General features: G+C 41.1%; 1 protein-coding gene across 6 annotated transcripts in view; it reads left to right on the plus strand.

Annotated features, from left to right (window-relative positions):
* Positions 1-14,903, plus strand: part of LOC132863255 (cAMP-specific 3',5'-cyclic phosphodiesterase 4D-like) — a 156,482-nt gene that overhangs the window by 91,746 nt on the left and 49,833 nt on the right. For 2 of the 6 annotated variants that reach the window (XM_060895974.1, XM_060895979.1), the window contains exon 1: positions 8,279-8,433. The exons of the other annotated variants lie outside the window; for them this stretch is intronic. In XM_060895974.1, coding sequence (XP_060751957.1) covers positions 8,348-8,433 — 86 coding nt within the window. In that variant the 5' untranslated portion in view covers positions 8,279-8,347. Of the gene's footprint in view, positions 1-8,278; positions 8,434-14,903 lie in introns of those variants that run through there. 6 annotated transcript variants of the gene reach the window in all.

Below are 14,903 nucleotides of genomic sequence, written 5' to 3' on the forward strand. Positions count from 1 at the left end.
TCTCAACCGCGTGCGTGCGCGATGGTTTCCAAACCAGTGTCTGGAAGATTCATCCCTGGATTGTGACTGTTTGAAAATATGGGAGAGTTTAAAGCACAGTTTTCCACACGTATGTCTTCTTGCATGGTGTCATGAACCTTATTTACTGTATGTTTCCTTTGTGACGAGGCTCATCACCCGATCTGTCACATAACCTGTTACCTTGTCGATTGCACTGCTCATGAAGCTTTCCTAGCTAACTGCTAGTGAAATGACTTATCCCTGTCACTATATTCTATAGTAGTCTCGTTTTATTGTTCTAAAAGAAATCCAGATATTCAGTTATTCAGATCAGATTGCAGAGCTGCAATTTATATAGATTTTAATCTGGTTTTGACTTCAGTTGTTGTGGTTGAGTTGAGTTGGCCTTGTCTAGTGTAGACTAGTTTGTTAATCTTGATTTGGGGAGGATTTCAGGATGGTCTGAATGACAACAGTGTTTTTTCACAGTGATTATATCTCTTCAAATTCCAATGAGTCATTCCTTATTTCTGTCAATGACGTGATTTAATATTAACCCATGCATGAAACAATGACCTAAGAATTATGATATCTTCATAGCTACGAGGTAAACAGAGCTACAGACACTTACTGTACCTTTATATGTTCTGTTTCCCTTTTCTTACACACAGGGCTTCATCTGTGATCAACATTATTCCTGATCAAAGACCACTAACAATTTTACATCAGCACATCAGGCCACATGTTTGCGGTCAAGCTATAAACACCTTTTGATGTGTTGAAAACGGCCTGATTCATCTCAGGAGAAAATGTTGGGAAAATGTGTTTTTTACCCTAAAGGGTCACACTCGGGTTAAACCATTAAGCATGGAATAGCCTTATAACATAACAGACTGATGTTGCAGAATATAGAGAAATATAGACAAGAACAGGGGGCACGGTGGCTTAGTGGTTATCACGTTCGCCTCACACCTCCAGGGTTGGGGGTTCGATTCCTGCCTCCGCCTTGTGTGTGTGGAGTTTGCATGTTCTCCCCGTGCCTCGGGGGTTTCCTCCGGGTACTCCGGTTTCCTCCCCCGGTTCAAAGACATGCATGGTAGGTTGATTGGCATCTCTGGAAAATTGTTCGTAGTGTGTGATTGCGTGAGTGAATGAGAGTGTGTGTGTGTGTGCCCTGTGACGGGTTGGCACTCCGTCCAGGGTGTATCCTGCCTTGATGCCCGATGACGCCTGAGATAGGTAGTTCGGATAAGCGGTAGAAGATGAATGAATGAATAGACAAGAACACACTGCATCTGGGAACCGAATCCTTTTTAGAAGAGCTTTTTTAGAAGAACACCACATACTTTTTTCCAAGCTAATTCCGTCTTTTTGCTTTCTTGTGGCATAAATTGAATTGAATGCCTTTATAGTCAGTGTATTTTCCTGCATACAATGAAATTAGAAGCGCTACTCCTGATTAGTGTGAGAACAACAGACATATAACCACAGACAATAACAATACACTTTTACACATAAATACACCAAGTGATATTCACATTAAGCAGTCTGAATAAAGTGACCATTAAGTAAAATGACCACTGATCGTAATAAAGTGACTATTTTGTAGAGTGACCATATATAATATTGCACGTTGGCCTTTTCATTGATAGACAGAGTGTACAGTATGTTTGTACAAAGGTGTAATTAAAACAACTCTATCTTCAACTGTATCTCTTACCGCTGACGTTTGGCTAATGTTGCTAAAGGGTTATTTACTTTCTAAAGCAATACAATGATTAGAAACGGCCTGTCTCTGAAAATATAAAGCGAAGAAGTAATATTAGTGTCGGTTTTCTTGATTAAAACGTGTCTAGGTTTGTGTGTCTGTCCGGTTCTATTATTTAAATAAAATAAATAAATAAAATGTTGCTAAGTAGATAACAAGAACACAACACGCATTTAATTTAACCATCCTTTGCTGTTGACGTGGGTTTTTTCCAGGCTGCTGTGGTGTATTCGCCTGAATTGTGATCACTTGTGAGCTCAGCAAGAGGCTTGTGTGTCAGGATTCGAGCGCTCGGTATGAGCTGAGACGTGACCTCTATTCCTTGCTCCACTGTGTACCTGCGCTCCTGCACTGGGAGCTCTTGACATTTCCCCATTTCAGTGAGCCAGAATGGCGGGTGACAGCTCCTTACCACACACACACACACTCACACACACACACACACACACACTCTTTTGTCTTGCTGTTATTGTGAAGACCTTCAATAGCATTAAACAAAAGGAAACCTTTAGGGTCTTTTTTTTTACACATGGGGACTAGACAAATGTCCCCACAATGTCAACACTGAGAGACTGAGAGATATTCCCATCACACTGTCCCCACCAAGATATTAACACAAGGCCGCACATACAGTACACACAAGCACACACCGCTCTGTTGGCCTTTCCGCCCCCTGCGCTCTATTATATAACTCTGGACCGCTGCCGTATTTCTTTACTCTTAGGCCATCTTCTGTAACACGTTGTTCTTGTTAATCTGTAACACATTCAACCTTTACAATTTAAAAATGCAATTTTTTCTCAAACACCACTCATCAAGGCTGTGTCCCAAAAACACGCACTAAGTAGTGTGCCTAAATAGTCAGGACTAACAGTACTGTACTTTTTTTTTTATTATTTTTTTATGTTAGTGTGTAGTGTTGCAGATGAATTCTGAGAATAAACAATGTATTGTCGTGTTCCTTGTGTGACCTGATGGTGTGGTGTCCTCAGAGCTCAATACTAACACCTAGTGGCTTGATAGCAGCATGATGTCTCCTCTTGCTGCTCTGGAAGAGATGAAATCACCAGCGAGTGCATGTCCATGTACAGTAGTTAGTAACTGACACGGCCAGGTTAAACAGTGTGTAGTTGTGTTACACACTTGCATACTGTACTTCATACACTTAAATATACTTAAATAACATTCGTTCTGTGGAACTTCCACAATCTGATTATTTCTCTACATCAGAAATCACTTTTTTTTTCTACGATGACACCATAACATATGTTGATGATTCTTTTTTTTATCAAGCTAGTCTAATATTCCGTTCTCCGTTTTAAAACCCACATGGACCCGAGAGTTCGTCATAGTTTCGCACTTTGCTGAGGTCACCACGGTGCTAAAGGAGGTCCACAGAGCTTAGGGCACCATTTGGGACACGACCTGAAGGTGAAGCACGTAATAAGTGCGTAAATAAGACCACGAAGACCTGCACCGTGTGGAACAAACAGGCTCGTTAAAGGTCTTCAACACGGTTTATGAAACTTGGAGCTTGTATTATATATAAAAAACAATGTAAAAGAAAATAAAGAATCCCTTGTGGTTTGCTTGTTTTTCTGAACTTACTCTAAACCCTGCTGAGTGCCGAGGGTTACTCTCGTTATTGTAATGATTGTTAGGAGCTTTTGGTTCGACAGAAAATAAGAAATGGAACACAGATACAGGCATTAGACCTTGTTTTGCATTTATTTGGAATGTATTTATTTAGGGTTTGTTATCAAGACGGTTCCTTCGCTCCCAAGAGCGCTGTAATAAGGAAGCCGTGTCAAAGCCATCCGAGGTCAGGGCAGGAGGAGATAGAGCCCTGTGAGCCTTTGAGAGGAAATGCTGTCCTCCTTATCTTATTCCGTTACACCCCAGAGTGACTGCACGCGAAGGCCAGTAGCGGCTGATAGTGTCTTCCCTAACTGAATTTCTGCTTGGGATCGTATACGGTACACGCCACGGATCGTGACACGCCATGTTAATGTTACACGATTGAACATCTGTGTGTGTGAGAAACCTGAGCTCGCGTGTTAGAACGAGATCACGTAAGCCTTAGATCCTTCTTACAAAACGTTTGTGGAAATTCACGCAAAAGTTCTCAATTAAACGTATGCTTTTTGTTATAAACCGATTAGGCTTCCTGAGATGTTTCAAACAAATATATTTCTATTTCTATTTTAGTTTCATGACAGGTTATGACAGGTTATAAGGCCATCAGGCCAAGACTTTAGGTTGAGGATAAATGATGATTGACGTGACATAAAAGTATATAAAACGTACTTGATAAACGCTTTGGTTCTTTCATCAGGAAAAAAAAAAATCTTTATTGAAATCTGAGACGCCCATAACCCAAGATACACAGCATATTAGATTCCCTTCCTGTAGTCAATGCAGACGTTTTCTCTCTGACGTTTTTTTTCTTCTCTGAGCTGTTAATGTGCGTTCGTTCCTGCGTAAACAAGGTCTCGATGCCAGGGTTGAACTTAAATACCCTAAACCCTCCAAAATATTAGAGACAAGCTTTGCTCTTATGCATGTTTGTCCTCTAATGGCATGAGACATGCATGTTGAGGCTCCACGCAGCCTTTCAGTACAAATTTGTGTATTAATAGTGTATATCCGCTCACCGGAATTGTGTATCCCTGCCATAATTATTCCATTTCTACTTAGTCAGCAGTGTGTTTTTTTTTTCCCCCCCTTTGTTTTCTAAGGGGAATTCTTAAACTGGATTAGTGTTTTTTGTTATGTCTGCCTTCCACCATGACCCATGTCTTTTGTCTTTATGACAGGTTATAAGGGCATCAGGCCAAGACTTTAGGTTGAGGACGAATGATGATTGACGTGACATAAAAGTACATTGCATTAGACACTTTACATAAAAATAAGCTCACTTCCTGCTTAACCATCGGTGTATTTGTGCCAAACCTGTTTGTAGGAATTCTTTGGATCATGTGTGCAAATCTGCTCTTTCAAAACTTCTAGACAGCTAAGTGTAAGATGCTACAGAGTGAACGATTGTTGCTCTGCAGTATGTTCAGTGTGCGGTTACTATGTTCACGCCGAGCTGACGTGACCCCCCGGCATCAGAGGCTAGCTCGACGTGCAGCCAGCCCCGTCGTGTTATTTACTGTACACCAAGGTGGCCGAGCGGCACGGACGTGTTCATAAATAAACACGATCCCACTGCTACACGTCAGATAAGGACCTCCAACAGAGCGACTTTCCCAAGGACGTTATCTGAGAGTTACTTTCACGCACGCACTTTTTTTCCATTGGGTTCAAATCCAGATATTTTAACACAAGTGTGAATATTAGAGGAAAAGTGATGGTAAAGAAAATCTGTCGAGTTAGAAATGATGGTAAAAATGACTTCCCATGTGTTTTTTTTTTTTTATGTAGACGTATCGATTGTATGACTTCTAGCGTATCCAAAGGAATTGAGGTTAAATTCTTAGTTTGCAGAAAAAATGGACATTTCCTGAGGCACTAAACCAGCTTACATCAATATCATCATTAGACAAATTCCCATTCGAATATTAATACGTTGTAAAAAAAATTCTTGAATCTGATTGGTCAGATCTTAAATCTGAGTTTTAGCAGCGTCTCAGACACGTGCTGACTGACGTAGCGACCGCTTTTTGACTGGACTTATTTTTTTAAGTGAAGTGAAGGTGCTGGGGTTTCCACCGGCAACACGACAAGCTGTAGATGTGTCCCAATGACATCCTACATGCTGTGCACTTACAGTACACTAGGCACTGTGTACTCTAGCGTATGAGTTTTAGAAGCTGAAGTATCGGCCGTTTCTCAATCGATGGCATCCAACATACAATACGACCGCTAGCTTTAGCGGAACCGTGCGTGATCTAATTTCAAAGACGTCTCTAAGACGTCTTGTCCACCGGAGAGTCCATCTGCCATCTTGAAAATGTTTTGTCTTCTAGCCTCTTCTGCTACGTTATTGCACAGGTGAGAAGTATTTGAACCACTCTTCTAGTAGTAATCTCCACTCCAGCTGTTTTCCTTATGCCCTGGAATCCATCATCATCCCTAAAAACAACCCCCACTCATCACACTTTATGACAGTTACCCAACCCCTGACTTGACATTAGCGTTTTTCGAACTAGAAACAGAGACGAGAGACGTAGCTGTGCAGCTGTGAACATGCTGTGTATTCATTCTTCCGTCCAAAAGTGTGAACAAGGTGAAGAGCAGTCAGGATGACCGGATCCTCTGTTGTTCTATCACGGCAACCTCACAGTATTTGCAGATACTTCGAGTGCCTGACGCAAGTACCATGAATGCGCTGGTACTCATATAACACACAGCTGATGCCTCATCCAGGGTGTATTGTCTATTTGTATCGCTCTGGCTCGCCAACACAATATCCACAATTCCACGCTGTCATCATGTGATGTGTATTCAGCACTCAAGCCAAACTGTTGTTCTGCAGCCCAAGCCAGAGGATTTGATTATAACCCGGTTTTAAGCCGCTTTCCATTGCCTCAACACGCCTCGTGTCAGACGGCACACCTTCACGGAGCAAGCCTGAATCCTGTAAATCTCATTCAGATCTGCTGTACCGACTTAGCGCGGACACGGGGCGTTTCCGAATATTAGTTTGGTTTCACGAGGCACAAAAAAACAACAACAACAACAACAACAAATAAAATTAGCCGAGGGTCGTACGGGGAGCGAACAGCGATGTAAAACGTATTTGATAAACTCTTTGGTTCTTTCATCAGGAAAAAAAAAAATCTTTATTGAAATCTGAGACGCCCATAACCCAAGATACACAGCATATTAGATTCCCTTCCTGTAGTCAATGCAGACGTTTTCTCTCTGACGTTTTTTTTCTTCTCTGAGCTGTTAATGTGCGTTCGTTCCTGCGTAAACAAGGTCTCGATGCCAGGGTTGAACTTAAATACCCTAAACCCTTCAAAATATTAGAGACAAGCTTTGCTCTTATGCATGTTTGTCCTCTAATGGCATGAGACATGCATGTTGAGGCTCCACGCAGCCTTTCAGTACAAATTTGTGTATTAATAGTGTATATCCGCTCACCGGAATTGTGTATCTCTGCCATAATTATTCCATTTCTACTTAGTCAGCAGTGTGTTTTTTTTTTCCCCCTTTGTTTTCTAAGGGGAATTCTTAAACTGGATTAGTGGTTTTTGTTATGTCTGCCTTCCACCATGACCCATGTCCTTTGTCTTGGGTCTTAAACAGATTTCCTGGCAAAAACAGGCTTTTTTTTTCCGAACCGTTAAGCCGTTAGTTGCTTTGTAACGTTGGCCTGCCAGAGCCTCCCTCGTGGGGGCCCCTTGACGTTTACACTCAGACATCCAGTCACACAGTCTTTCCCAGACACACACACACACACACACACACACACACACAAACCCAAACACACTGCAGCCTAGAGCCGGCTCTGCAGCACAGCTCGAGCAGAGTGAGTGGAGTCAGGATTGCCCAGGTTAGTAAAGAGTAAAGAAAGGGCACTGGAAGAGCGCTGGGAGGTTCCTCATGCGATGAGTTTGTGTATGCTGGATTAGCACGTGCTAGGAGGTAAGAGAGGGTAAAAAAAGGCGCTTTGTTGTTTGTGCCTGCTCTCTGACAGGATCTGCAGTCACACCGGGAATGACAGCTGGAACACATGGGCTTCCAAGAGGACAGGGCGACGCAGAAAGATGACACATTTATTTTAGTTTTTTTTTTAACTAGTCCTTCTCTTCCTCTGGTCCTGCTGCTGCACCGTTTCCTCTGTCTTCCCTAAGGCTCCCATCCTTTAGCAAACAGGGCTGAATTAATCAGAGCTATCTGCGCTAAGAGGATCAATAGCTTACACTGTGCTGTACACGAGAGGAGCAGAAGGCAGACTCCAGTTTACTCTTGATGCATTTCTACAGGATGGCTTGAGGATTGCGAGTGTGTGTGTGTGTGAGAGAGAGTGTGTGAGTGGGACCTGCCCTGTTGTTTTGCTCTATGGCATCCCAGCGCATTGCAGGACAGCATAAACCAAGGAACTTTGTGCCTCCTGAGGCTTCGTGGATACACAAGCATGCAGCCTCCAGTCTAAAATGACACCTTCTTTTTTGGACGACAGCAGAAACATGGCAGAGCACCGGAATAACGAAGGGCAGTGCTGGGACTTCACCACGGGATGAGTCGGACGTCATTTCTGGGAGAATTCCGTGCAAAAAAAAAGCGGGAAAGTGATGACTCCTTCAGCGCGCTTCAGCTTCTGTTCAGACTCACTCTTACATGGGAATCCTGGCTGGTTTTCTTTAAGCATCCCTTTTCCTTGCGTAGACATGCTTAATTCATTGCCTTCTAACTTCCTTACGGATTTTATTCAGGACTCTGCCATGGATTAGAACATGTGCTTAGAACAATCACCTTGTCTTTGAAAATGATTTTAAGCGAAAGTATGTAAGCAGAAGGAAGAATGACATTCTTTAGACTTGTTTGAGGTTTTTTTTTTTTTTTGAATTTTTTATTTATTTTTTTTTTTAAATGAAAAAGAGCCATTAAGATTTCTCCTTGGCTTAAATGAAGACTGGCTATATTTACACAAGACAGGAGCAGAAAATGATGCAAGTCAATAATTTCCCGCTCAGGAGGCACTCGTGGATTTGGTAAGTGCACCTTTGTACTTATGAAGGAAAAAAGGGTCAAAAAAAACGAAACACAGAGGGACGAGATTCAGATCCATTAAGATTAATACCACACAACACTGTCTAGACATCCCACTCAGCTGGTGTTGGCTAAATAATCTGAGTCAGAGGGAAGACCCTAGCTGCCTATACTAGTAGACATCAACTGAGGTTATGTGTCTGTTCTCATCACATCCAGCCTCCAGCACAGGCGCTGTTAATTCTTCCGGTCCAGGAAAAGAGGATTTGCATTAAATATTTAGACAAATAAACATTACTTGATAAGTCATTTGTCTGCAATGCATTGTCTGGAGATCCAGAAATCCACCACACAGACACAAGTCGTATAGACTTTGCTCTAACGCACTTTTTTTTTTTTGAACGCACTAAGTAAAGCACACTTATCATCACTTCGGCATCGTTACAGAGAATGTATGATGAATAGATGAACAGAAACGCTCGCCGAGGTTATGAGACGGACGCAAGTCCGTGACGTACTCTGTTGGGGCTTCCCAGGTGTGCACGCAGTACGACATAACCTTGCACACTTATTGAAGGATCCGTCATGTTTGCCTTCTTTAAGTCTAGACAAACAGACTAAGGGAGGCAACACCAGAATCGAGCCAAATGAAACACAACCTGAAACACAAAGTCGAGCATTTTTGTGCGTTAACAACGACGATACATTTCCACTCATCGCCTCAAACAGTTTCCGAACTATCTTTGGCAAAGAAGAGTCACTTTCAGTCATTTTTTCAGTAACATATCTGGCATCCATAGAATAATTGGTTAAACATAAGATAAACAATTGAATACATAGAAACATAGAATAATTGGCTAAACATAAGATAAACCGTGCGTTGTGAATGATTCACAGCTCGTGTGAAGCTACTGTTAGTGTAGACACTATTTACACACAACAGGGTGGAGTTAACCTCACTCTCCGGACTGGTGCATCCACATCCTGCTGCTTTAATATAACAAGCTTCATCTTTACCCGATTCTTCTTCGGATCAGATATCTCCACTGCGTCAGAGGTTTAATAGCAAAGCAGGTGTATTATTGGTGGCTTGACAAAAATATGTACAGTAGAGATCAACTTTTAGACTGTGTGTGTGTGTGTGTGTGTGTGTGTGTGTGTGTTTTCCCTGGAAATTCAAGCTCAGTTTGCTAGAGCAATTATGTACAAGGAATTGAAATTTCTGCTTGATATTATGTGTAACATAAATACTAAAACAGTGAAATAGTTAAGTGTATAAACACACAAAAGTCAATTCTGGTCCATTAATTCGATTGGTCGAGTTCCACACCGTGTCTATCAAGCTGATCGTCTGCGTCCACCACAAACGTTTCCACTTCTTGTTGGAAACGGTTACTACAGTAGAGTTAGTGACATCATCAGCATCGGTTGAAGATGACAATAAAGAAAGGACCTCAGTTTTACCAGAACATCCATTACAACAGTTTCAGTTCATTGTTGTTTAGCAAAGTCATGCTGATTGACCTTACAAGCAGACAGAAAGGTTCTTTCAGATAGTTCTTCTACAGGTTCTTGAAGCAGGAACAAATCTCACTCACTCTTATCGTAACTGTTGCTATAGATATGAAGTGAAGTCGCTAATGATGTAGTAAAGAGCTAAGGATGAGTAACAGCTCATAATCACACTATCCAGTGTCATCCAGATGAGGACGGGTTTCTTTCGAGTCTGGTTTCTTCCTAATGTTGTCTCGGGGAGTTTTTCCTCTCCACACTCGTTATTCCGTCTCTCCGTTTTTTTTTTGTGCTATGTGACTTAAACTCCTACCAGTGAAAACGCATACAGTATGTAACGATTTCTATCAGAGTTCTACTCATTAGAGGATGCTTGCTTTTGCTTTTGCTTTTCCGTGATTGCAAAATAGTATTAACATGAAGTGACTTGGGGGGAAAAAAATGATCTGGATTTCTGTAAATCTGCAATGTATTCAAATTAAGGACCGAATTTGCATTTAGGTCAAATATGTTCAACAAGAAGTAATTAATGGGCGGTTTATGTTAAAATGATTAATACGTAGAAACGTTATATCAATATGTGAACGCGATCGTTTTTACTTCCAAGTGGAAATTCTTCCCTTCCTTCATACATTTTGATCCGCTGATTGAATTGAAATTTCATGGTTCTGTCTAGAGGCTTTAAAGCTTCCCTTAGACAAAGAACATCCTAGAGCTTTTTAGCGCTGAAGAATGAACCCGAACCCTCAGAAAAGCTTTCAGGTGATTGCAGTAAAGCGCAGGAGCAGCAAATGTTATTAATATGAGTTGTGCGCCAGGTGAGACTCTATAATGAGAAATCGATAGAACCCGATCAAGAGGACAAGCGTTTTTCAGCTCGTCCTGTAATGTTTTGATTTATTTCACGTGTCCCTTAATACGTTAATATGTCAGCGTACCTCGTTTTAGTAACATTTGTACTCTCCGAAAGCCATCCGGTGACACTAATAGGCCTCATAAGGTTTGTGGGGAAATAATGACGGATTAAAGAGAATAGCGAGCAGGAATGGACTAGACTGCAGCGTCATTCTGCTCACACTGTTAAAGGACTGTGACACAAAACACAGCATGCAAGAACTAGTATTGAAATTTGGCCTGGAGGCAGCCAAAAACAGGTGTGTGTGTGTGTGTGTTGCTAATGGGTGTGGGTATGTGTTTATGTATGACCGTTACAGTATGAGGTTGTTCTCGAGGTTGTGCGTCAGCCAGAAAATACTCGGCTCAGGAACAATAAACCTTTCTTTATTGTAAAAACAACGATAGCTTTCATATTTTCTCGTCCTTCAAGTGATCTATCGTGACACCGCTAACTGAACATGACACATCCTTACCTAGGCTCATTTTTATTCGCTCACGGTGTTGCTACAGTGTAGGAAAATGAGTCATTCTATAGCTGGAGGTCTGTACGCTTGGGTTTTTTTTCCCCTCTCATCGTCAGCATGTGTGCTAGTCCGGGCATCAAGTCGTACACAGCAGCGAGACTGAGAGGCAGGCATTTTTATATTTTTTTATGCGGCAACCTTTAACATGCACTCTTTCATATCGCAGAACAATTGTGGGTTGCGTTCATTACGCGATTATAAGCGCTAGTTTTCACAAAATACTTTAATCCAAATTTTCTATTGTGCTCTAACTGCAAAGCAAAAATAAATAAATAAATAAATACAAAGCCTTAAGGATTAAGGAATCAGACTAACATTTTTCTTCAGATTAGGCCATTAGCATGATGACACCAGCTCTGTTTTTAAATAAAACAGTTTTAGTGTTTACACTCGCACACAGTAAATATGTACAAGCTTTACAGATGGGTGGAAAAAGAAAACCCCAAGGAGTTTTAGTAAGCAGGTGTTAGGCCACAAACATCCTGGCACCGAGTCCCTGGAACCGTACTGAAGGATAAACAGCATTCTTTTTGCTAACTAATTGCACACATCTGCACTCTATTCACAACAGTCATACTGTTCTGCCACTCATTCCTATTCATATATATTTTTTATTTAATTTTATTTATTTAAAAAAAAAAATTAAATATATTTTAAATGTATTTTTAACCTTAACTTGTACAGATAGTTCTAGTTCTGTTTTGTTTTTTGTATTTTTATTTTATTTTATTGTAACTCTTTTTATTCTTTTTTTTTTCTTTTCTTTTTTCTTTCTTTTTTCTTTTTTATCCTACGTCTCATGTCGCAAACAGTCACAGCATTTTACCACGTGTCGGTACTGTGGAAGGTTATGTACAGTATGTGAGCAAATAAAATTTGAATTTGACTCAAAATGATATGCTTTTCAGTCGGCGATTAGATGATGATGACGACGATGATGATGATTCTGACGGTGGTGGTGTTGGTGTTGGAGAAAGCCGACTTAGCCGTGTCTCAAAATCCCCCTCAGGCGTTTTATCCTCAATAAATTGCTCAGTGAGCTCTTGTGTCTTGTAATTGGGGGCGGAGTCATCCAGTGGAATAGACCACTCCCATCAGGACGGTTTATTTTCCTTTAATTTGTCACCTGTCTATATATTATTCCTCCCACTTCATATTTTTTACAGGAAGCTGGCAAGTTAAAGCATGTACTGTATATGAAACCAGTTTACAGGCATTTCTGTAAACTAACCCAGTATGAAGGACAAAATGCAATGCTGTGATCTGATCTTTGTTAAACTCGTAACATAATATTTCCCCAGTTTAATCCAGAATAGCTGCTACTGTGACCAGTATGACGTCAGACAGGAAAGACTTTATCTAACCGTGCTTCAATACTAATAATAATCTCGTGCAGATACTGTTGTTTAAAATATTCCTGTAATGAATTGTACGGATTGTCTCGTGGTCAGCTAAATGGTGAGCTAAAATAATACTGAGGATCGGCAACAGTATACGGTTTCAGTCAGTCGATCTCATCATTTCTCAGATTTGCTCGTCTCTCTTCAGCTCTGCAGAGTCACGGTGACTGTGTTTGGTCTGCTGTTTGCTGACAGGACTGGATCTTATAATGTTATTGCCTGCAGATGTAAACGAAGATCCAGGTTAAACTGCATATATGAATCATTTTTTTCTGTGGTGAGACAAACGGACTGATCGTTACGAAGTGATGACACCTGAAAACGTTTTTTATTTATCAGTGTATTATTTGTGTTTGTGTCTGCTGTACAAGGCCGACTTTGCCGTATGATTTGTCTTGGAACTGCTGTTATAGAAAACTATGCAGCACCGACAAACAAGTCCGATTCGAGAATTCAGCCAGTTCTGTGTTAAGTCAGCGGAACAGTTCATTTGGTGACACTTCTCAGCATGGATCTGTAAACGTTTCAAATTCGGTTACAAAGCTGCCCTTTCCAAACATGTACACCCTCCAATCTGCAAAGCCACTAAAACACACAAAACTGTTATTAAACCAAACAAAAAAGTCTCCAGCTTGATCCCATCCAAGGTTGGTTGGCAGTCTTGAAGCACGTTGTCCTGCGGCTTGTGTGTGCGTCAGTGTCGGCCTTTGGGTAGTTTTATAGCTTGGGGTTTGGGTGGATGTGGAGTGGAGACAGGGGGGTGTTGTGGTTGGTTAGTAGTGCCACATCACTGCGGTGGCTCAATGCCCTCCTGGAAGCTGACTATCTCACGTGCCACGCTCGAGTGCTTTGGAACGAGGCCGAAAAAAAGCTATTCTTTCATTTTAAAGTGCAGACACAAACTGAATCAGCAGATGTTCAATACTGGGTTTGTGTATGCAGCATGAAAGTGCATTCAGTGCAAGTTAGCAAATGATGAGAGAATTCCCTCTTACTCACTCCGCTACGCTCTGCCACAGAGTCGCATGGGTGCGTCTTAAATAACAGCTAAAAGTAAACACGCCGTTATTAACCTGTTTATTTCTTTAATTAAAGCTTTTAGTTTGCTTGTTCCCTTTAACACATTGTGTATACCATTTCAAATTTGGATGAATATAAAAAAATAATAATAATTTTAGTGCTGTGTGAATAATTAGCACTAGGTGTAGTATTTTACTATATAATTAATACAGCCCTGAAATTCCCTCACAGCTCCCAATGTATCAACCCAATGTATCTGAGTTGCCAGCTGTGTAAATGTTAAGGCCTTAGGCGTTAAATCTGAGCAGAGAGAACACAAACGGTGGTGCTGTGGCTCTCTAGGACTGACTGACTGTTTGCCCCCGAAACCCTGACATTGACTGTTCAGCCAGGCTGAAATGTCCTCCGTGTGCCTGCATTACAGCCCAGTGAGGAGGATCCTGTTCTTTTTTTGCAATAGCAAGCCTTTTTTCTTTTTTTTTTGTAGGAATGCATTCAGTTCATTTCACAGAAGACTTAAATTGCACATGTCCTTCTCTTGAAGGACAGTTTTTGTCAGCCGGGCTCAGATACGGGTTTTGTGGAAAGTTCTTTTTTTTTTTTTAACTATACCTTTGTTTTTGTGGAGTATTTCACAGGCTAGATTTCCGTATGACGTCAGCATTGTTTCCAGTCCCAGGTAATGGAATAAACCATTACTGTGTTAAATTCACAAAGACCTCTCCAAAACGTTGTAGCCTTAATGAGTTTAGCAGTGCTTTCATGTCTCTTAGACCTTTCCTTGTTAATCCACTGCAGGCAGAAATTCTGCTTCTTATTCCTTACAATGTGTTAACAATACCGTTTCGTCCTGAAAGATCTCGAATAAAATAAATAAATAAATAAATAAATAACGCCCCAAAATTCCCAGGCTTATATGTCTGGAATAAAACTGTCTGAACTTGAGGAATATGTGGAAGGCAAGACGCTTGTTTGTTTTGGAGAACGCAGAAGAGTATGAATGGCACATCAAAGTCCTGAACGAATCATTGACGTTAATATCTGGGTTTCTTTCCCTTTGATGCAGCGTTTTTCAGAGCACGTCTTACATTTCGGAAAGAATGCTCACACACTGCCGAG

This window comes from Tachysurus vachellii, chromosome 20 (assembly GCF_030014155.1).
Source record: "Tachysurus vachellii isolate PV-2020 chromosome 20, HZAU_Pvac_v1, whole genome shotgun sequence".
In the NCBI taxonomy this organism is placed as follows: domain Eukaryota; kingdom Metazoa; phylum Chordata; class Actinopteri; order Siluriformes; family Bagridae; genus Tachysurus; species Tachysurus vachellii.